The following is a 20,546-nucleotide window of genomic DNA, read 5'->3' on the forward strand; positions in this document are numbered from 1 at the left end:
AACTTTAAATGGTAATATTGTTTAAAAAGTATCTTTATCGATTTATTTATATGACATGCTTTCGACATGTCGTTTCATTTTCTTTTCCAATTACATGTAGGTACAAAAGTTTGTACTATATTTCTGTGTCAGCGGCGCTGCAGTATTATAACTTGTGTATAGGATATGTAATACCGTCAGCAACCATTCATATAGTATATTTCTTATATTTAAGGTTGGATTAAAATAATCGTTATCGACGTATATATTTACTTTGATAAGTAAAACAAATGTTATGAGTTACGTATTACATGGAAAAGAAATATTCGAAATCGTACAGTACATTACAAAGGAGTTTCCAAAATTTAACATGTCATATAATATATTGTATAATAATGGTCCATTTTTCAATTACAATGGTACTATCTGCAGTTAATTCTGTTTCTAAAAGTACATGTGTAATATAATTTTAAACAATACAGTATCAAGATCTATATAGAAAGATAATGATGCGAATAAAGTGGTCCTTAACCAAAGCACCAAATATCATTAGGTAAGCAATAGAAAATAATAAGGATCAAATTATTATTTATTTAAGCCTGTTACAACATATTCTGTTACTTTTAGACTTAATTTGAAACAAAAATGGTGGCATCTTCAAATCATTATAAAATCTTTATTTTATAATGAATTTTTAAATTGGAGTTATGTTTGTGACATACTTTTAGAACCAATGTTTTGGTTTGTACAAAATTTTACTGCTTGTTTAGGACCGGTGAGTATTTTTGTAATCCTTGCTAATTTCATTTATGTTATAGTCCATTAATTTATCATTATATAATTCTTATAAAAGAAATCAATATTGTTCACAATGTATTTACTAAGTTTGACAGTTTACAGGTATTTGTAGTAATGATAAGCCTTTTAACTACAAGTATCGTGTACATTGCATATTACATTGGTCTACCATATTGGTGGGAAAAGAGTCCATTAATGACAATAATCCTCTTAGTGATTGGAAATTGGTTATTAGGAAATGTATGTTTTCATTATTATATGAGTGTAAATGTTCCAGCTGGTTGTCCACCAGAAGGTGGACTCATACCAGAGGCTGTGAGTATCTGTAAGAAATGTATTAAACCAAAACCACCCAGAACACATCATTGTTCTATATGTAATAGATGTATTCTTAAGATGGATCATCACTGCCGTATCCTTATGAATATATTATTCGATGTTTTAACATTTTATTAAAATCCTATATATTTTCTATATGGAAAACAGCATGGTTAAATAATTGTGTTGGTCATTATAATCACAGACATTTTTTTCAATATATGATCTTCACGGTAATTGGTGTTTTATTCATAATGCTATTCGGTGTAGAGATAGCATATCAAGAATTCTTTCCAGCACAAGAACCAGAATTAGATGGTCATCCAGTACGCATTAACAATTCTGAAATAATTCCTGTGGTACTTACTATAGTTTACTCTACAAAAGATAAGGTGTTTAGAACGGGATCATTTTATTACTCATTCTATTTTATTATCTGTTCCAGACTGAATCACTAGATCATCTGAGTGAAGAAGAATTGGCTGAAATAGCTAAGAAAGCAGCAGATACAAATGTTAAAGAATGGAAACGTCGGCTTATAGTTTTTGCAGCACTGATTTGCGTAGCGACATTTGCAGCATTAGGAGCTCTAACATCTTGGCATGCAGGTCTCATTAGTAGAGGGGAAACTAGTATAGAAGCACGAATAAATGCAACAGAAACACAAAAGTATAAGGTACTTGGTAAAATATATCAGAATCCTTATAACTTTGGACCAAGACAAAATTGGAAGCTATTTTTGGGTATAATTGGCAGGTAATTTAACAAAACAAGTATTTATTCCCACACGTTTTCAAATATAACAAATACTATGTCATTATTTGATCTAACAGAAGTTGGTGGCATGTTCTTTTTCCATCCAACCATAGACCATATGGAGATGGCCTTACATGGAAAACTATTCATGATACAAAAATATCTTGAGTATAATTTCTGTGCCTAGTAATGGCAGAGGTTACACTTATTTTTTACAGTCATAAAATCGTGCTTACACATTTTTAAATCTTCTAGTCAAACTACATTACTACATTTATATAGTATTATATGCACATCTTTCGAATGACATGATACAATCTGAAAATTTGAATATCAACATAAAAAAAATACCTATTTTGTATAATACCAAAATTATTCGACATGTACATACATCGATCAACAGCGATACCTTTAATAAACATCTGTCATTACATTTATTGTACAATTTAAAGTATTATCTATATCAAATGTATTTTAAACTTTTAATGTTTAAATCAGTTGAAATAATTGCTGGGAAAATAAACAGTTTTTTATTTTTGCAAAAAAAGTGTATATTAATGATACAAAACGAAATTTATCGCCAAACAATATTTTCGATCCAATCAAGATAGCGCGAGACTTTAGTATACACACCAGGTACCACACTACAAAATAATCCAAAACTCGTAATACCTAATACTCGATATAAGCCACTATCATTCTTAAATGCAACTTGTAAAGGACCTCCCGAATCTCCAGTACAAGTATCGCTTTGCGAACCACTAGGACCTTCTGCACAGATCATACTTGAAAGAATTTTATATGGTCGTTGTACTATGTTACTATACTTCATTTCACAATCTTTGTTATCAACAATTATAAGACGTGCTTTTTGTAGTTTGTCACTTAATCCTAATAGAATATTAGCAATATTCAGATATATTTTTTTTAGGTATTACTTTGTTATTAATTTAAGAATGTTTCAAGCTTACCTTGAAGTGTAACATTCGTAACACCCCAGCCAGTGACCCAAAGTTCAGTCTCTTCAGGTATAGAATCATGTTGATATAAACAAGCAGGTTTTATTTCAATGTTAAAATCTACAGATTTACTTAACTTTATAAGCGATATGTCATTAACAGTTTTTGTATAATTTTTATGATTTTCAACCTTATCAATTGTAATACTTTGCCCATCATCATCATTCAGGTTATTCAGACCAATACGAACAACTGTAGGCTCAACTGTATCATTCCTTAATAATGATAATAATATGTAAATAAATTTTGTGTTAAAAATGTATAATAACAAGTGAAATAAAATAGTACCCTGTCTTGAAACAGTGTGCTGCAGTAAGTACCCATTCTGGTGAAATAAGAGTACCGCCACATATAAGGTTAAATTTTCCATGTTTAATGTTGCCTAGAGCAGCCATATGAGGAAACTCTCCATAGCGAGCATCCTTACCTTCAATGATTTTAAGAGCACGTTTGTGCTTAATTATTTGATTTTCTTTTGAATCTGTACCCTTCAAAGAAGATCCATCTGTTCTACTTGAGATATGTTTTTTATATTCTTCACATTCTGCTTTTGATACAGCAAAATTATTAATAATTAGCATTAGAAACTATTAATAATTCGTTCAGCTACAAATACTTACTAAGTTCTGACAATGACTTTGTTGTATTAATGCTGGAGGTGTCAGGTTTTGTATTATTATTTGTACTAGTAGTATGTTGTAAGGAAAGATCATTTATAGAAATACTGATATTATTACTGTAAAATATTGTTGCCGGATCTACTTTGTTATATACAAATATATGGACCTCTGCATTATCTCCGTGTGCAACATATGATATATTCATTTCCGAATTATTTGTTGAAGAAGAATTCATATAATAATTTCGATTATGAACTGAATTATCTATTTTTCGAAAAGAAGTATTATCGATGTTATGACGTGAGGTAAATCTTTCACCAGTCTATATTTGTTAAAGCGTATTTAGCAATATTATAATATTATAATGTTATAATATTATTCATTTTTCGCGTCATGCATAATATCTTATGAGAAAGACAAATCACATGTATAAAATATAAAATAATATATCTAACCTGACTTTCTTACAGATACAGTTAATACTATGATGAATAAGAGAAATATAGTAATAATATTAAGTCGAGTGGCCATTCCTATACTCAGCACAAGCGATCTTTCCTTGAGTTTCGGTTAAAATGGTATGAAATAAGAATGAGATCACTTGTACTGCTACTTATATCATATTCAATAAATAAAATGGGTGATTTTGCTATCTGTAACGAGAAAAGCTGCATGGTGACTGCATAAAGATGAATTCTATCGAAATTAGTTCACAGATTTATTATCACAGTCTAAGCTGCGAATATATTATTAACGCGTTATCTGAAGTAACGTTCAATTAGTTAATTTGCCAGTCTCCTCAACGCATTCTCAATATCACGCGACTTTGTAATAAGTTACAAACATCTTAATCAACATTTCCTTATCATAAAGGAACTTTCCGGATAGTTATGTTATTACTTTTAATATCGACGGCACAGTATTACTTAACTTATATAACTTGAAGAGACCCATCGAACCTGTTATAAATAACTTTTGCCATTATAATATTCTAGATATCTTTACTAATGATACATACTAAATTTCTTTATTTTTAAAGCAATATTTATTTAAAAATGTCTTATAATTCTATACTATTATACACTTCATCGTCTGAAATGTTAAGCCTTTTGATTACTTTACAAGATCAGATGATAAAGATATCTATTTTAAACATCAAACTTTTATTATTCTATTTGACACAGTAATTGATAATAAATGTACAATGTTTAGATGAAAAAAGTTTATTCGCTTCTGTACGATGAACAAAAGTAACATTAACTCAGGGATTATATTATGTAATTTATTATTTCGAATGATTTTCCATTATCTATCCAGTATTACTATAATCAACTGCATGCTCTAGATATTACCAATATTACCTCACAAAGTGCAAAATGTTATACGCACAACGCTATAAAGTTTATATAAGGGTCATTGCGTAAAACTAGACGATTAATCTGTCATTGCATAAATATTTGTGCGTACAGATTTCATTTTAGTATTGAAGATGTTCTATTGCTTGATTTTCCTCTTTTGCCTGATCTCAGGCACGATTTCCGGGGATACCAAATCACCGCGAATAGTGATCGTTGGTGCTGGAGCAGCTGGTATCGAAGCCGCGACGAAATTGCTTGAAAATGGTTTCGAAAATCTCCTGATTTTAGAAGCTGAAGATCGAATTGGCGGACGAGTCAATACAGTAAAATTTGGTAAGTGACTAAGAGAATGATCGGGTATTTGAAATCATGAATTAAAATTGACAAAGAATTGATGTATATTTGCAGACAATTATGTGGTCGATTTAGGCGCTCAATGGATTCACGGAGAAAAAGGAAACGTTGTATATGAATTGGTTGCCCCTTTGAATATTACAGCTCACTCGGTGCCAAATCTGCCTGACGTATATACGTCTACAGGAGAGTTGATAGATAGAACACTCTCCAACAATCTTACAGATGCTTATTTCGATTTATTATACATGGAGGGAAGTCCAGTTGGTGATAAATGCGAGAATTCTGTTGGCGAATGTTTCGAGAACAAGTATGAATTTCGTACTTAAATAGTACCAATTTACAAGGGTTATCAGAATAAGAAAATTCAAGCAAATAGATGTTATTATTTTCTAACACTGATATGAAATAGATATATTATATACCTTAATCTAAGATAAATTTATATTAGGTTGAAAGAGCATTTTATGCGACATCCAGAATTAAATGAGACGCTACAGGAACAATTTTTGTGGCTTTTCGAAGTAACGCAAATTGGTTTTGATCCTGCTGATAGTTGGCACGATATTTCAATAGACGAGTTTACGAATTATAAACTATGCGATGGAGATCAAGGTGTGAATTGGAAAGAGCGAGGATATGGTACTATTTTCGATATATTAATGGTTTGTATATATTGTCCTATGACAGTTATTTTTTATTCGTAATTGCGATTGTATCATTGTATTATTTTTCACAGAAAAAATTTCCGAATCCAGAAGAAGAATTACCTGTACTAAATAAGACGATCCTCAATTCTGAAGTAACAAAAATCGATTACTCGAATGAAGATAATGAAGATAATACCGTAAAGATAACGACACTCGATGGAAGTGAATATAAAGCCGATCATGTAATCATGACGTCCTCTTTAGGGGTGCTTAAAGCACAGTACGAGACTTTGTTTAATCCTTCATTGCCGACAAAAAAAATTAGGAACATTAAAGTATATTTTCTCATTCCTCGCTATAGTAGAGATCAATGCGTGATTATCTAATATTTAACTTTCATCTTAGGGATTAGGATTTGGAAATGCTGGTAAAATATTTCTGGCGTTTAACGATACGTGGTTTGATGTTAAAGAATCGAACAAAGTAGGATATAAGATTTTATGGAGCAAAGAAGAGAGACAGAGACTCGATAGCAATGTAAGAATTTGTGGTTGTAATACAAATGAATATGTTCTATAATATATTTATATCTTTTTCAGCCAAAAACGAGATGGATGCCTTACGCGTTAGGCGTTTTCTTTGTCGAGTATAAGCCCCGTTTACTGTGTATATGGATATCCGGCAAAGGTGCACGCTTAATGGATGACGTTAGCGATGAAGAACTTCTTGAGCAATCAGAACAAATGTTATACAATTTATTATCAAAAGATTATAATGTCAGTAGACCAATAGCTATGATAAGGTAATGTCTTTACAATTGACGCATTGTTCTTCTTATTCGTGCTTTATTCTAATGAACTTTGCCTTGTTCGTAGGAGTAAATGGCATAAAAATAAACACTTCCGGGGTACATACAGTTTTCAAAGCTTAGAAACAAGGAGAACAAATTCTAGCGCGTTGCAATTATCCGAACCAATCATAAAAATGGGGAAACCCGTAAGTTTCATGTGAACGATTCGCAGCAAAATCTCGGCAGAACGAAGTTACATATTGCATTTGTTTTAGATAATTTTATTCGGAGGTGAAGCTACTAATGCAGATTACTTTTCTACAGTACACGGAGCAATAGGTTCTGGATGGAGAGAAGCTGAAAGATTAATAAATTTTTACGGAAAAAATAATGGTAAAAATGTCGGAACAAAGTAACAAATCTTTTGTATTAACATATAGCTGTATATTTTTAACAATGAATATAAACTGATCAACACCGTCTATTTACTTCAAAATGTGCGTAGATGTGTTTATATACATATGTTAGGGAAATGTATTCAAGCTATGTTTATTTATACTATGCTTAACAATTAATTTTTAACAACGTGATGCTGTAAAAAAATTTGTGCTTGTTTCACGCCAGTATCATAGGCCCCATGTGTCGTAGAGTAAAAATTCTCATGCGTTGCTTCACCGGCAAACATGATGATGGGTATATTCTAAGATAAAACAATTATATTCACTGCGTAATTTATTTAATAATTATGCATTTTAATTTTTCTTACCTTACTGTGGTGTTTTCCTATTGCTTTACCCCATATTGGTTCTGATAGGCAACCCGGCGTAATCCCATTCGCGTCACATCTCGTTGTAATATGACTATAACTACCACGAATATATTTATTTGCATTCCACCGCGTCCTTAAGCACCTTTTTATTGGAGATATTTTATCAAGTTTCAAATAGTGTTTAAGTAAATTTTCACAGTCCGCTGCAACTTGTTGTTCGCTTAAAGTTTCAACAATATAAGCTCCGCGTCCACCAACCCAACCCAGGAGTACCGCTTCGTGATTCGGTTGAATATCAAAGCCGGTAAGATCTCTAGTCCATATAGCCAGTTCTTTGTTGCAAAACCTTTCTTCTTTCCGAAGCAGCTGAAACCCTTTTGTACCAGGTTTCCACCAAGGAATACCGAAATCGAGAAAAATTTTATTTATTAGACCAAAGCCCAAACATTCGATTCCTTGGCTAAAAGAGGTTGGCAAAGGTGGAATAAACATCGCCTTATAATTCTCTTTCAAATAACCGAGGGAACAGGTAATTATTGCACAATCCGCAAGAATGCGGGTATTTTTAGAGATGTTTAATATAAGTGGGGAATTTAAATCATTGTCTATTATTTGCCGCCATTCAATTGAATCTACAGAGGTATTTAGGTGCAAGTTTTTTTTACCCAAATCATCAGCAATGAGTTTGGGTAAAGCCTTATATCAGGATTTAAATGAAATATGTTCTGGACCACCAGCAAACTATAATATATATACATATATTTATTTAATATGATTAATTATTATGTATTTTAATTTTTCTATATTTACCTTAAATTTTCCCCAATATTTCGTTGATAGTTCATCAAGTGAGAAACAAGCATTATCTATTGCAAGGAATCTAATATTCCAATCAAAGATTTCCCTTTTTATAGTTTTTATTGCAAGTGAATCATTATTTTGATGTAAGTATTTGTTGAGAGAAGTTTTTAAAACTCCACCAATACTTTCACAACCTACTTCAATATCCTTGTTCTCGTAATCTTCATAATCTCCTAACGTAGTGCGAATAAAATCGTCTACCTCTTCTATAAAAATTTCGTCTACTTTACAACCATTGCTGCGAACAAAAATTCCTTGGCCGTCACGCCATTGTATATCTGAGAGTAAATCATGTTCATAACATAATTGTGCTAATTGACTTTGATCACCATGTACAAACTGCGCTCCGCTTTCTATCCAAGCTTTATTCCATGGTATCGATTGAATTCGACCACCGACTTCGGATTGTGCTGTGAGAAAACAAATAGTAAATTAAATAACGTTTTTCGATTTATAGGTAATTAAACTCAAATTTAATTACCTTCGATTAACAGATAGTCTTTGAAATTTGCATCATTTAATGTTTTCGCAGCTGCTAATCCTGCAACGCCTGCACCTACTATTACAAGTTTCGTCTTTACTACTGCTTGGTTGGAAGCATTCACCGTTCTTTCCACTTTATTGAAGCCGTTTTTCCAACCACGTGTTCTACGTGATTAGAATTGTAATTTTTTTTTGATTAGATTTCAACTATTTCACTTGCAATAATAATAATAATGATAATTTTTTAAGTATATATATGCAGATTATTAATGTTATTAATACAAATCTAAACAATTTACATATATGATAACTTTCTACAAGAAAAGATATAAAAGTTTATTTATTTATTGTTAAACATTGAACTTGTATTTTAAGTTACTCTTCTTGAAGACATAAAGCAATAAAAGTAAACAATTGTTTATTAAATAGCTTCGTTGTGAATATACACTTAATATTTACATAAAAAATGTCTCTTATAATGTAAAGCACCAAGTAAGTCTATAATTTACCATGATCCTTTATGAAGAAACGTGGCTCTGGCTAGAGCTGAGACTTTAACTGCCTAAGAAGAAGCATGCTAATCAATAGAAATAGAATATATGATTCCATATAACCATTTTTAGTATATATTAAACTTTCCCACTTTCTTTCATTTTTTACATACCTCTTTCTCATAATCAAAAACAAGTAGAAGGAATAAATGAAAATGAAGCAAAAAAAGTGTCAATAATTATGCAAATTATCTCTGTAACACAGTTATTAATCCTGTGATAAAAAATAAAATACATAATATATATGATATTTAAAAGTAGATTATAAATGTAAAAATACAAATGATAACACATAATATGAATCAAACCTTAGAAAACATTTTAAGCTATGCGCAATTGTTACAGGAATGAATTTACCTTAAAATCAATTATTATTTAATCCATTTAATACATCATAGCTACCTTATCCCAAATAAATTTTAAACAATAATTATAAATACGAAATTTATGAAATTTACCCATAAAAATCTACTATTCTATCAGCTTCTCTGAAACCTGTCTCAACTGCCCCATGCACAGTAGAATAATAATGTTCGTGTGTTGCCTCTCCAGCAAAGAGAATTATCTATTTAGTATACAAAATTACAAAAATTGTAAAATTTTTTTTTTTTTTTTTTTTTTTTTTATAATTAATTAAAGGCAATACATACAGGTTTTCCATCAGCTGTTACAATGGAATCAGCTAAATCTCTCGTTTCTACATTTAGTTTCTCTGTCGTTATACTTTTAAAGGTGTATGATCCACGAAAATGTTCATCTGTATACCATGATGACCTACAAATAGTATAAAGTATATTAATATTGAAATACTAGAACAAGAAAATGCTATAAATTATTACCTAAGCATCTGAACAAATTTCGGAATATTGTATGTTTTACTCAAGAACATTTCAAGTAGTAAGTCCAATCCATCAGATACATCACTATCTGAAAGTAATTCCATCTGTTTTGCAAATTTACCAGAAATCCATGCACATAATACCCTTGGTTGATAATCCACAGAAATAAATGCGAAAACATCACATAGCCATTCATGTTCCTAAATCATATACAATTAGTATATCTAAAAATAAATACTGATGACATTTATCAATACTTAAGGATTGTAACTGTACTTGTCCATGAGACTTAATAAATTTTTTTTTATCTTCTTTGGACCATATTAAACTAAAACCAGCACACTCTTCTTGCCACCATCTATGTGGAAATTCCAAGAACACTTTATTTACAGTTCCAATATTTAAACCCTAAATAATGTGTTAAAATTATATTTTCAATTAAGCGCATACCAAAAAATAGGGAATTTATAGAGAACTCCATATTACTCATTAATATCAAAACTTTTACTGTGCCTTTATTGCATGTTGTTTTGTTTCAGGTAGAAGTGGTGTGAACATTGTAGTGTGTTTTTCTTTTAAAACGCCAAGAGATGCAGTAAATATAACATGAGATGCTGTGTATTCTGAACCATCTTTTGTCTTTACAGTTATGTTGTTACTTGAAGTATAGTCAATATTATCAACATCTTTATTATATTCTATTTTTTCCATTATAGATAATTCATTTTTGGTATTTGATATTTTTTGCTGAAATAAAAGAACCAATAAAGAATATATCACACAATCAGAGTATGAAATAATCATAATTAATATAAAATATACATACAGATAACAAGTCGAATAATGTTTTATAGCCATGATTCTTCCAATTGAGTACAAGATCTCCATCACAAGTCCAATAATTTGTAATCTCTTTTGAAGATACCTCAAACCACGAATCACTGCCTTGAACAGAATTGTCAAATTTATGCATCCAAGCTAATAATTGTTTGGCTTTATCCAGACTAGTAAATGGATTTTCCTCAAATACTCGATAAAATCTAAAAATATTATTTAATTGCATTCAATTTCATTGGATTTGATGAAATTTTAAATATAAAATTTTGAATTTTAGCGGTAAAATGAAACCGGATATGAGTCTCGATCTTGAAATGAGAAGGGGGAAGTTATAGTACATTTATTATAACTTTCACACTATTAAGTATAATTTTCTGTATTGTGCTTTTATAACATTATTGTGTTACATTATAAATTATATATGATTATATATTTCGATGCAAACAATGTAATACGAAAACGTAAATTTTATTTAGTCCATAAATATGTTTGCAAAAAGGTAAGAATTGCCTTTTTGGTTCTAAATCAACTGCTTTAAAAAATATGTTTATTAATTAAAAAATGTAAAATTTTATATTTTAGCAATGTTGATCCTGAATTAGAAAAGTTAAGAGCAGAAGTTGATGGTCCCCCAAATTTAGATATCGTAATATTGAATATTCGAAGAGCTACAACACGAATTCATGCTTCTTACTTGTTTGAACAGATAGGAAAACCAACTTTGCAAAAATTGTGTTTACAACTAAGTTCTACTGCTACAGGCAAAGCTTATAATGGATGGCAAGAATTTGCTGCACATATGGGTTTAACAATGGAACAAATACGTGTATGTATATATACATATGAAACGTATTAATTATAAAATTCTATTTGTTTTTATTTTTCCTGTTCTAGTGTATAGATTATGACTTTAAAGGATTGCAAGATCCAACTTATTATGTATTATTAGCTTATGTGCAACAGGTTGATGCAACTATAGATAAAATTCTAAGTGTTCTGCAAAAAATACATCGTTTTGATGTAATTAATGAAATAAAAGATGATGTTTCTGATCTAATTGATGGACTTTCACAGAATATAGATGGTACCTTAATATTTCTTTCAAGTAATAGTAATATTTTTTATTAGGAATAACTCAAAATAGAATGATTTTTGTTCTTGTGCAGAATTAACTATATTAAGGCCAGCTAGTATCCCCAGAGCCCCATTAGTATTAACTCCGATTAACTTTGTAAAAGAAATACAAAAATGTAAAATAGTCTCTGGTCATGTTATACAAAATAATTTACAAAAGGTATTATAAAATAGCTATGATAAATGTGATTGGATTAGACAGTAGCATTATATTAACATTTCTTACTTATTTTATTGATAGACTAAAAAACTATATGGCTGTATAGTCATGTTAACATTTGCTGATGATGGTTTAGAAATTGCACAACATGTAGCAAAGATCTTCAGGTCAAAGGAGCCTAAAATTGGTGTGTTAATACTTCAGGAACAAGAAAATTATGTATATAGTAGAGCTGAAGAGTTTATAGATGATTGTTTTAGACAGGTAAAATGACTTAATTCGCATAGAATTGAAAGATTTAATTTAATTTAATTGTTACCTATTTCAGGTACATTTCATTATACCTATATTAACACAAGGATATATGGAGAGAATAAATAATCCTAAGAAAATCAATATTGAAGATCAAAATAAGTTAGATGCTAAGTATGTAAAATATATTTTTTCTTTGTTAAGATATGAGTATGTGAGAAATCAATGCATCAATTGCAGAGTAAGGTAAGTTTATGAAAATCTTACTACTTGAATTCATTTATTTGCATAAATATTACTTCTTTTAGGTGTATAGTTTCTGACAAAGATGTTTGTATAGTTGCTAAAGCAAATTTACATCCAACATTACAAGCATGGTTCAGAGAAAGTGATATTGATGCATTTGTTGAAAATATTCTTTTACAAAGATGTTCAAGATAAACTTCTATGATATACAATACATAATATACAATTTGATATACAATAAATAATGTATTTTATATTGATATACATGTGAATGCATTTGTGTACTTACTCATTCTTAAAGTATTCCCCATATGACTCTGTATTGTGTATAGAATCTGATATGTTTTCAGAAATATCATAATATATTTTGAATGCTTCTACACTTTCTTTTTTGGAAAGAATTTCACCTTGTGCGGTAACAAATATATGTTTATCAAAATCCTTAAAGCATTTTGATGAGTCTAATAGTTTGTATGGTGAAGCAAGTTCAAAAACAATATTTCCATGTTCACCATGAACCCATTGTGCTCCTAATTCTACAACATTATCAGCTAAAAATAAAAAAAGTATAATTGTTTTAAAAGTAAATGAGTATTCTTTACCTTATGCAATAAAAATTAGATACCCAGATATGGATAATTAAATAAAATCTACTTACAAAATTCTACTGTATGTATCCTACCGCCAATACGATCCTTTGCTTCGAAAATTTTTATATTTTCTAGTCCTTTTTCTATTAATCTAGCCGCTGCAGCAATACCTGCGGCACCCGCTCCAATGATTATTATTTTTGGTTTTTTAAACATTGTTTGGTTGTAATGTGTTTGAAAATAATATATCGTAATTAACGTAATACGATATTATTGCGATATGTACACAATTAATTTTTTCTCAATATGAAAAAGCAGTAAATGCAGATTCAATTTTCAGATAACCATATTAACACTATATTCAATCCAGCTACATGTGTATTAGTTTTGTAGTTTCTTTATCAGATGATTTAATTTATTCCGGAAGTGCACAATACAACAGATAGGTCAATACAAAACTTTTTTCCTTTCATGGCTTTCATTGAGAATATACTATTATTGATTTTTTAACCATACAAGCAGTATATGTAAAAACTTAGACAAATAGTTTCTGATTTAAACGAAATTAATTTACAACACATTAAATTTATATTAGAAGTTAATTAGATATGCGTTGCAAGTTTTAAATCGTAATAAATTGATTCACCTCGATGTGAAAGAATCGAGTACTGAGTATCGAATGTAATGTAAATAAACCTTCAAATCGTTTTGAGTGTCAGTTTTAAACAAAATCGTCTAAAATAAAGTATTTTAAATAGTTATTTTTAAGATTTTGAATAATGCAAATATTATAAACTAATTTATTAAATGTACTAACAAAGTTTTGTATTTAAGAACGTAATTAAAGCATATTATACAAGGATAATTTTTCAAATAATACTAGGAAATAAATATGTAAATATATAAATTGTTAATTAATATTTTCTTTTAATATTAAACTATCTCATAGTAGTTGTGTGACAATGGCATACAATAAAGAAGATTTTGCACGGAAGGTTAATGTATTATCTGATGTAATTTTATTTTTCATTAGCGATTATTATATCGCAAATTCGACTGATTAAAAAATTGATAAATGTTTTATAATATAGAGATATCGAAGAGAAGACGAAAAGGAAAGTAGTCTTTTGGAAACAGATGATAATTATGTTCCTTACGTGCCAGTTAAAGAGCGTAAGAAACAACAACTAGCTAAACTTGGTAAACATGGACAGCATAAAGATGAAGTTACTGTGGGTACCATTGGAAAAAGTAGCAGTGACAATGAAAAAGATGACGCAGATGACGATGATGGACAAGTATGGGGAAGAAAGTCAAATATTTCCTTATTAGATCAACATACTGAATTAAAAAAATTAGCAGAAGGTAAATATATATATGTATACTTGGTAAAATAAACATTTCATTATATAAAAAAATTAATCGATTCATTAAATATTTTAGCAAAGAAGGAAAGTGCTATGGAAAAACAATTGAAAGAAGAAGAAAAAATTCTAGAGAGCGTAGCAGAAAATAAAGCTTTAATGGGTGTAGCAGAATTAGCAAAGGGTATTCAATATGAGGATCCAATAAAGACCAGTTGGAGACCCCCAAGAGCAGTTCTAGCTGTTGGAGAAGCAAGGCACGAAAGAATTAGGAGGAAGCTTCGGATCTTAGTTGAAGGAGATGATGTCCCACCACCATTGAAGAGCTTTAAAGAAATGAAATTTCATAGAGGTATATTAAATGGATTAGAACAAAAGGGTATCATTAAACCAACACCGATTCAAGTTCAAGGAATACCAACTGTGTTAGCATATATTTATCATTTCCCTTTAATTATTCTTTCTGTATAATGTAATATATTTATCTGTTTTATTTTTAACATGTTATAGATTATCTGGTCGCGATATGATTGGCATTGCTTTTACAGGCAGCGGTAAAACATTAGTATTTGTTTTACCAATTATAATGTTTTGTTTAGAACAAGAAGTGGCTATGCCATTTGTGAGAAATGAAGGACCGTACGGTATAAATATTTATAGCATTTTGGTAATATAGAAAATATATGTAAATTAAAATCTAATTTTAATATTCATTGCCACCAGGTTTAATAATCTGTCCATCTCGCGAATTAGCAAAACAAACTTACGATATTATTCGGCATTATACAAATAGTTTACGACAAGCAGGCTGTCCTGAAATACGCAGCTGTTTAGCAATCGGAGGTGTACCTGTGTCAGAATCTTTAGAAGTTATCAACAAGTAAATATTCTCTTAATACTTTGATCTTTTTATTTGCATTGTGTCATAATGATTTTTTTTTTTTTTTCATTATAGAGGTGTACATATTATGGTGGCAACTCCTGGGAGATTAATGGATATGTTGGACAAAAAGATGGTAAAACTTAGCGTGTGCCGTTATCTTTGTATGGACGAAGCAGATCGCATGATCGATATGGGCTTTGAAGAAGATGTGCGAACAATTTTTTCGTTCTTTAGGGTAAACATGTTTGATCATAATATTTTTATTATGTTAAAAATTCTTTGCACTACGTTTGAATATGTTTCACACAGGGTCAGAGGCAAACGTTATTATTTTCTGCAACGATGCCTAAAAAGATTCAAAATTTTGCACGTTCTGCTCTGGTTAAACCTGTGACGATTAATGTTGGTCGCGCAGGTGCAGCGTCTATGAATGTAGTACAAGAAGTCGAATATGTCAAGCAAGAAGCTAAAATCGTGTATCTCCTAGAGTGTTTACAAAAAACTCCACCACCTGTACTTATATTTGCTGAAAAGAAACAAGACGTAGATGCTATTCATGAGTATCTATTACTAAAGGGTGTCGAAGCGGTAGCAATACACGGTGGAAAAGGTATATTAAATTATAATATACATAATGAAATATCATTTGTCAAATATATTTTCAGTGTTTGAATTGTTTAACTGTTATTATATAGATCAAGAAGAAAGATCACGTTCTGTAGAAGCTTTTCGCGAAGGTCGAAAAGACGTGTTAGTTGCAACTGATGTTGCGTCTAAAGGTCTTGATTTTGCAGATGTACAACACGTAATAAATTACGATATGCCGGACGATGTTGAAAACTATGGTAATTTAGTATATTTTTGTTAAATTATTATGCAATGACTGAGTAATTAGGCAATAAATTTTTATGTGCAGTGCATAGAATTGGAAGAACCGGACGTTCTGGACGAACTGGAATAGCGACAACGTTTATTAATAAGGCAAATGATGAATCTGTCTTGTTGGATCTTAAACATTTACTAATGGAAGCAAAACAGAAAGTTCCACCGTTCTTGTTGGAACTTTGTTCAGAGAACGAAAAATATCTTAACTTGGGAGGTAAAGTGATTTATGATCGTATTTATATTTTTATTTCTTTTATTCGGAAAGGAAGAAAAAAAAGCATGCGCTTCCATTACTTTTCAGACGAGCGTGGATGCAGTTATTGCGGTGGTCTTGGTCATAGAATCACAGAATGTCCTAAACTGGAAGCTATCCAAAATAAACAAGCATCCAATATTGGACGCCGTGATTACTTGGCCAGCAATGCAGCTGACTATTAAAAGTGTTATCGGAAACAAAAAATATTTGGTATATATCTTCCAAAAATATTGTTTTCCTTATACAATGTTGTATTTTATACAAAAGATCGATTATTGTAAATAGTTTGTATCTATAGTTAATAAATCGATACAACATAAATTTAGCCAACTCTCTATGTTTCTTTTCGCTTTTTCTTTCTGCTACTACGCTCTTTTGTATCGATGCTTTTGTCTTAGCCAAACGATTGGTTTGGCAGGTGACGCGTAAGGACTACAAATTTTTCGATGAACTGCGTTTACGATTGAACTGAATTAAATAATGATCAAGGAACAGGATGGAAAGGGAGATGAGGATTATGAAAGGATTAAAGATCAGAAAGCCGCGGAATTGGAGGAACGGCGACGGATAATAGAAAAGATAAGCGAAAAGAAGCGACATTTACGGCAATTGCACATCGAGCGCAAGGAAGAATTAGAAGCGGAGAAATTGCAACGTGCGAAAAAAGTTGCTGCTCTGAAAATTCGACAACTCGACCGCACGCAGCGACTAGCTGAGGAGCTTTCACGCCGTAAACGTAAGCAATTCCTTTCTTTACATCATTCTGCAGCCATGCATGCGCAATATCCATGCAATGTGCGTAGATATCGAACTGCAAGAATCTATAAAAAGCAAAAAGACAAAGTCCGCTGCTCCATCGTTATCTGATGAGGCATTACAGAAGATACAAGCAGAATTGATGACAAAGAGGAAACAGGATGAAGAAGTACGAAGTTCCAGTATATCCAGCCCATGGGATATTGACAAAGATACGGAAATGAAGAAACGCGAGAGGAAATTAAGCTATAGAAGAGATCTTCAAAATCAACTGATAGATAATCGACGTAGGTTGCGCGAGAAGGAAGAGGAGAAGCATCGTGAACGAAAGATAATGGAAGAAGTTGGGGAAGCTTTGCATCAAGAGAATCTGGAAGCGGAGAGAAGAAAGAAAGAAATCGCTGCTATGTTACAGGAGGAAAGGGATGCATTTTTAAAAGCACGACAATTTTGGAAAGGCAAGAGGAGGGAAGTTCTGAAGCAGGAACACGACGAGATTTTACGGATTATCGGTAAAAAGGAAGCTCTGCAAAAGATGGAAGCCGAGGGAAAGGTTGGTAAAGGCGTTAATTTCGATATTAATCGTATCTCGGTAGCGGACTGTTGTTTCTGTTCAGAGTGACACTCGTGCAGCAAAGGATGCTGTGTTAGAACAATTGATGAACAAGCTGATAGAGGAAAAGCGTAAGAAGGTAGAACGAGAAGATATCTGCCGAGAGTTATATTTGGCAGAGAAAGAACAGGAATCAGCAAACGAAGGGATTAAGCAGGCATTAAGGAAGAAACTTAATGCGAGAGAACTTCTGCGAGACATGGTAAAGTTAAAGATGTGCCGCAGTATGGCGTATTTATGGCATAGAATTATGGTATAGAAGCAGGAAACGATTAGTCAGAAGGTGTGAAATAATAGGCAAGAAATCAGAAAGCTGTGGCGGAGAGGAAAGCGAAGGAAGACGCGATTGATGCTGCTTTCGCCAAGTATTTGGCAGATGAACGGAGGAAGGAAGAAGAAAAGGAGAAGCTAAAGGAGCAAGCTCGACGCGAAAAAGGTATAACCTGTTCGACATTGTGAAATATAACATTTAATACGAAACGAAATAACATTTTCCTGTATTTGATCATTAGTTGCTCAATATGGAAACGAACTGCGAGAGATTATAGAGCAGAATAAAATACAGCGCTCGAAGAATGATGGACAAACGCGATTCGAGTCGAGTACGAACCACGGAAAACGCAACGTTAATCCTACTCGGAGACCACCCTTGAGACGTTGATGAGACCTCAAGAGGAGAAAAATAATTGATTCGAAGCAGTAACTCAAAATCAAATGAAATTTTTAATTCTACATCTATTTATTGGTATACAGATATATACAATGATGCGCGAAAAACATTGCTCTCGCGGATCTTGCGGCTCTCGTCATTTATACAAAGTCCGTGTAAAAATACAGCAGCCCCATCTTATATCGGATATTAAGTACGTGATAAATTAACAGTCTCGCCTCGGGCGTGTCCAGTATCGAAAAATCGGACGGGAACAGCTAACTAACGAGTTTCGTTCTACCGATCGGATTTTTCTTGCCATTCTCGAGGCAATTCTCGAGCGATCTTTCCTTCTACCCCTTCCATTCGCAGTTGTTTCCGAATTTAACGTTACCGGTCAAGATCAAAACGATCTGAAAGACTTCTTCACTTTCCCGCCTCACTCATCTCCCCCTCTGCTAAAGAATTTTAGGTGAAAGAAGGGGTCGAAGTAGCAAAATAAGCAGCCCTCGAGTGTTAGGAATGACTATAAGTACGAACGTTAGATTTCTCGGTGACTGGCTAGTCGCCACAGTCGCTTACAAGCTAATTTCATCGATCGATCCTTCTTTTTCTTTTCTTTCTTTCCTTTTTCTTCTTTTTTTCGGTTTTCTTTTTCTTTACTTTTCTTGTATTCGCGACAACGAGTAAATTAATATCTATCGTTAAAACATTATGCACTTGGAAATGATAATATCCGGAAATGAACTCGTGAAACGTATTCCTGAGATCGTGGAGAAACTCTTTTCCCGGAAGATCGTGGTTCAATGGATGATCGTAAACTTCAAACTGGATATGCTATAAGTCTCCTACTAGTTTTATACCTTACGCTATATAAAATCTATACCTTCACGCATGGAATTGCATCTGGATGAACGGCATTGACCTATGGCTCTTTCGGCAAACTAAAACGTCTATTGGAAATTTCTTAAATATCAAGCGATAACGAGAGAATTAGGCGACATGGCCACTGGCTCAGAACCGGTCAAGTTCACGAATATAACACAGATTGGTCTTAAAAGTAAAATCACATTTCCTTAGATAACCCATTTGCCTACATTGACTCGCTATTGTTTTTCTTCTTCAACTAACGCAACTTCGAAACGAAAGAGGGAAGATAGATTCGAGGTTGCTAGCTAAACCGGAAATTCCGGTCGCATTAGTTCACGCTTGTTTCGTTCGATAAATAGTATCAACGCCTATTTAAGTAAACGTCTCTGACTAACTGATAACCGCTTAAATAGTATTAGGCCAATGGGTTAATTAAATATTAGTCGCGTACGAATTGCACGATCAATTCTCCCGTTGCAAAGATTCGATCGCAATTCGTAATACGCATGCTAAACGTGTATATAAATTCACGTAAAAGTAAAATCACATATTCTTACGATTTAAGTACACGTACGCACGTATGTATACACACAAGCAGATTTTTCTTCATTTATTCGCAGCAACCGGCAAAATACTCTACTGGTTTGACCGGAGGTGGGCAAACGAAGCGTGTCTCGATGGTTCTTTCGTATCGTGCGATTTCTACCTCGCACGATACGTTATGGCAGTATTTATCGCAGCATTATTAAATTAATGAACAACGAAAAATATATTTGCCCGCCTCCGTTTCCTTAACGTTAACGTTTCATCGACGAATCTGGTCACAGATTGCCCGTTGCTCTCTTCGTCAACGGGATCAGTCGACGTTACGCCTACAATTTTCTTCCGGCGTGTTAACCACGATAC

At 32.0% G+C, this 20,546-nt stretch overlaps 7 protein-coding genes across 8 annotated transcripts; 5 read left to right on the forward strand and 2 right to left on the reverse strand.

The window, feature by feature from the left end:
* The first annotated feature begins 469 nt into the window (after positions 1-469).
* On the forward strand, positions 470-2,135 carry LOC108549263 (probable palmitoyltransferase ZDHHC16). The gene is made up of 6 exons (XM_017902559.1): positions 470-532; positions 607-754; positions 880-1,189; positions 1,264-1,454; positions 1,541-1,851; positions 1,929-2,135. Exons 1-6 carry the CDS (start codon positions 486-488, stop codon positions 2,017-2,019), a joined length of 1,098 nt encoding a protein of 365 aa, XP_017758048.1. The 5' UTR covers positions 470-485; the 3' UTR covers positions 2,020-2,135.
* Positions 2,136-2,301: 166 nt separating this feature from the next.
* On the reverse strand, positions 2,302-4,320 carry LOC108549262 (serine protease persephone). The gene is made up of 5 exons (XM_017902558.1): positions 3,946-4,320; positions 3,491-3,754; positions 3,159-3,414; positions 2,823-3,085; positions 2,302-2,742 (listed from the first exon to the last, which is right to left on the reverse strand). Exons 1-5 carry the CDS (start codon positions 4,019-4,021, stop codon positions 2,426-2,428), a joined length of 1,176 nt encoding a protein of 391 aa, XP_017758047.1. The 5' UTR covers positions 4,022-4,320; the 3' UTR covers positions 2,302-2,425.
* Positions 4,321-4,859: 539 nt separating this feature from the next.
* Positions 4,860-7,140, forward strand: LOC108549334 (protein anon-37Cs). The gene is made up of 8 exons (XM_017902679.1): positions 4,860-5,181; positions 5,257-5,512; positions 5,654-5,867; positions 5,942-6,187; positions 6,258-6,389; positions 6,452-6,654; positions 6,728-6,848; positions 6,918-7,140. Exons 1-8 carry the CDS (start codon positions 4,980-4,982, stop codon positions 7,056-7,058), a joined length of 1,515 nt encoding a protein of 504 aa, XP_017758168.1. The 5' UTR covers positions 4,860-4,979; the 3' UTR covers positions 7,059-7,140.
* A 54-nt stretch (positions 7,141-7,194) lies between these two features.
* Positions 7,195-13,659, reverse strand: LOC108549259 (spermine oxidase). Its single transcript, XM_017902555.1, is given in 12 exon segments — positions 7,195-7,342; positions 7,409-8,152; positions 8,222-8,682; positions 8,754-8,920; positions 9,765-9,871; positions 9,957-10,080; positions 10,146-10,345; positions 10,422-10,553; positions 10,659-10,892; positions 10,972-11,185; positions 13,064-13,325; positions 13,433-13,659. Coding segments are annotated over 12 exon segments (2,922 nt in total). The 5' UTR covers positions 13,581-13,659; the 3' UTR covers positions 7,195-7,213.
* On the forward strand, positions 11,338-12,969 carry LOC108549335 (uncharacterized). The gene is made up of 7 exons (XM_017902681.1): positions 11,338-11,481; positions 11,565-11,808; positions 11,877-12,066; positions 12,149-12,276; positions 12,358-12,540; positions 12,605-12,774; positions 12,837-12,969. Exons 1-7 carry the CDS (start codon positions 11,468-11,470, stop codon positions 12,967-12,969), a joined length of 1,062 nt encoding a protein of 353 aa, XP_017758170.1. The 5' UTR covers positions 11,338-11,467.
* A 613-nt stretch (positions 13,660-14,272) lies between the features above and the next one.
* On the forward strand, positions 14,273-16,934 carry abs (ATP-dependent RNA helicase abstrakt). Of its 2 annotated transcripts, none has more exons than XM_017902602.1 (10): positions 14,273-14,377; positions 14,456-14,729; positions 14,808-15,153; positions 15,239-15,372; positions 15,452-15,608; positions 15,684-15,846; positions 15,921-16,221; positions 16,307-16,456; positions 16,528-16,710; positions 16,798-16,934. In XM_017902602.1, the coding sequence occupies exons 1-10, from the start codon at positions 14,327-14,329 to the stop codon at positions 16,932-16,934; spliced, it is 1,896 nt and encodes a 631-aa protein (XP_017758091.1). In that variant the 5' UTR covers positions 14,273-14,326. The 2 variants fall into 2 exon arrangements, with proteins under 2 accessions (XP_017758091.1, XP_017758092.1); XM_017902603.1 differs by having other exon boundaries at positions 14,273-14,359.
* Positions 16,935-17,232: 298 nt separating this feature from the next.
* LOC108549260 (trichohyalin) lies at positions 17,233-18,782 on the forward strand. Its single transcript, XM_017902556.1, has 5 exons — positions 17,233-17,488; positions 17,556-18,061; positions 18,126-18,323; positions 18,419-18,557; positions 18,634-18,782. Exons 1-5 carry the CDS (start codon positions 17,233-17,235, stop codon positions 18,780-18,782), a joined length of 1,248 nt encoding a protein of 415 aa, XP_017758045.1.
* Positions 18,783-20,546: the final 1,764 nt, after the last annotated feature.

Source organism: Eufriesea mexicana, unplaced genomic scaffold (assembly GCF_001483705.2).
Source record: "Eufriesea mexicana isolate 0111107269 unplaced genomic scaffold, ASM148370v2 scaffold1837, whole genome shotgun sequence".
Lineage (NCBI taxonomy): Eukaryota > Metazoa > Arthropoda > Insecta > Hymenoptera > Apidae > Eufriesea > Eufriesea mexicana.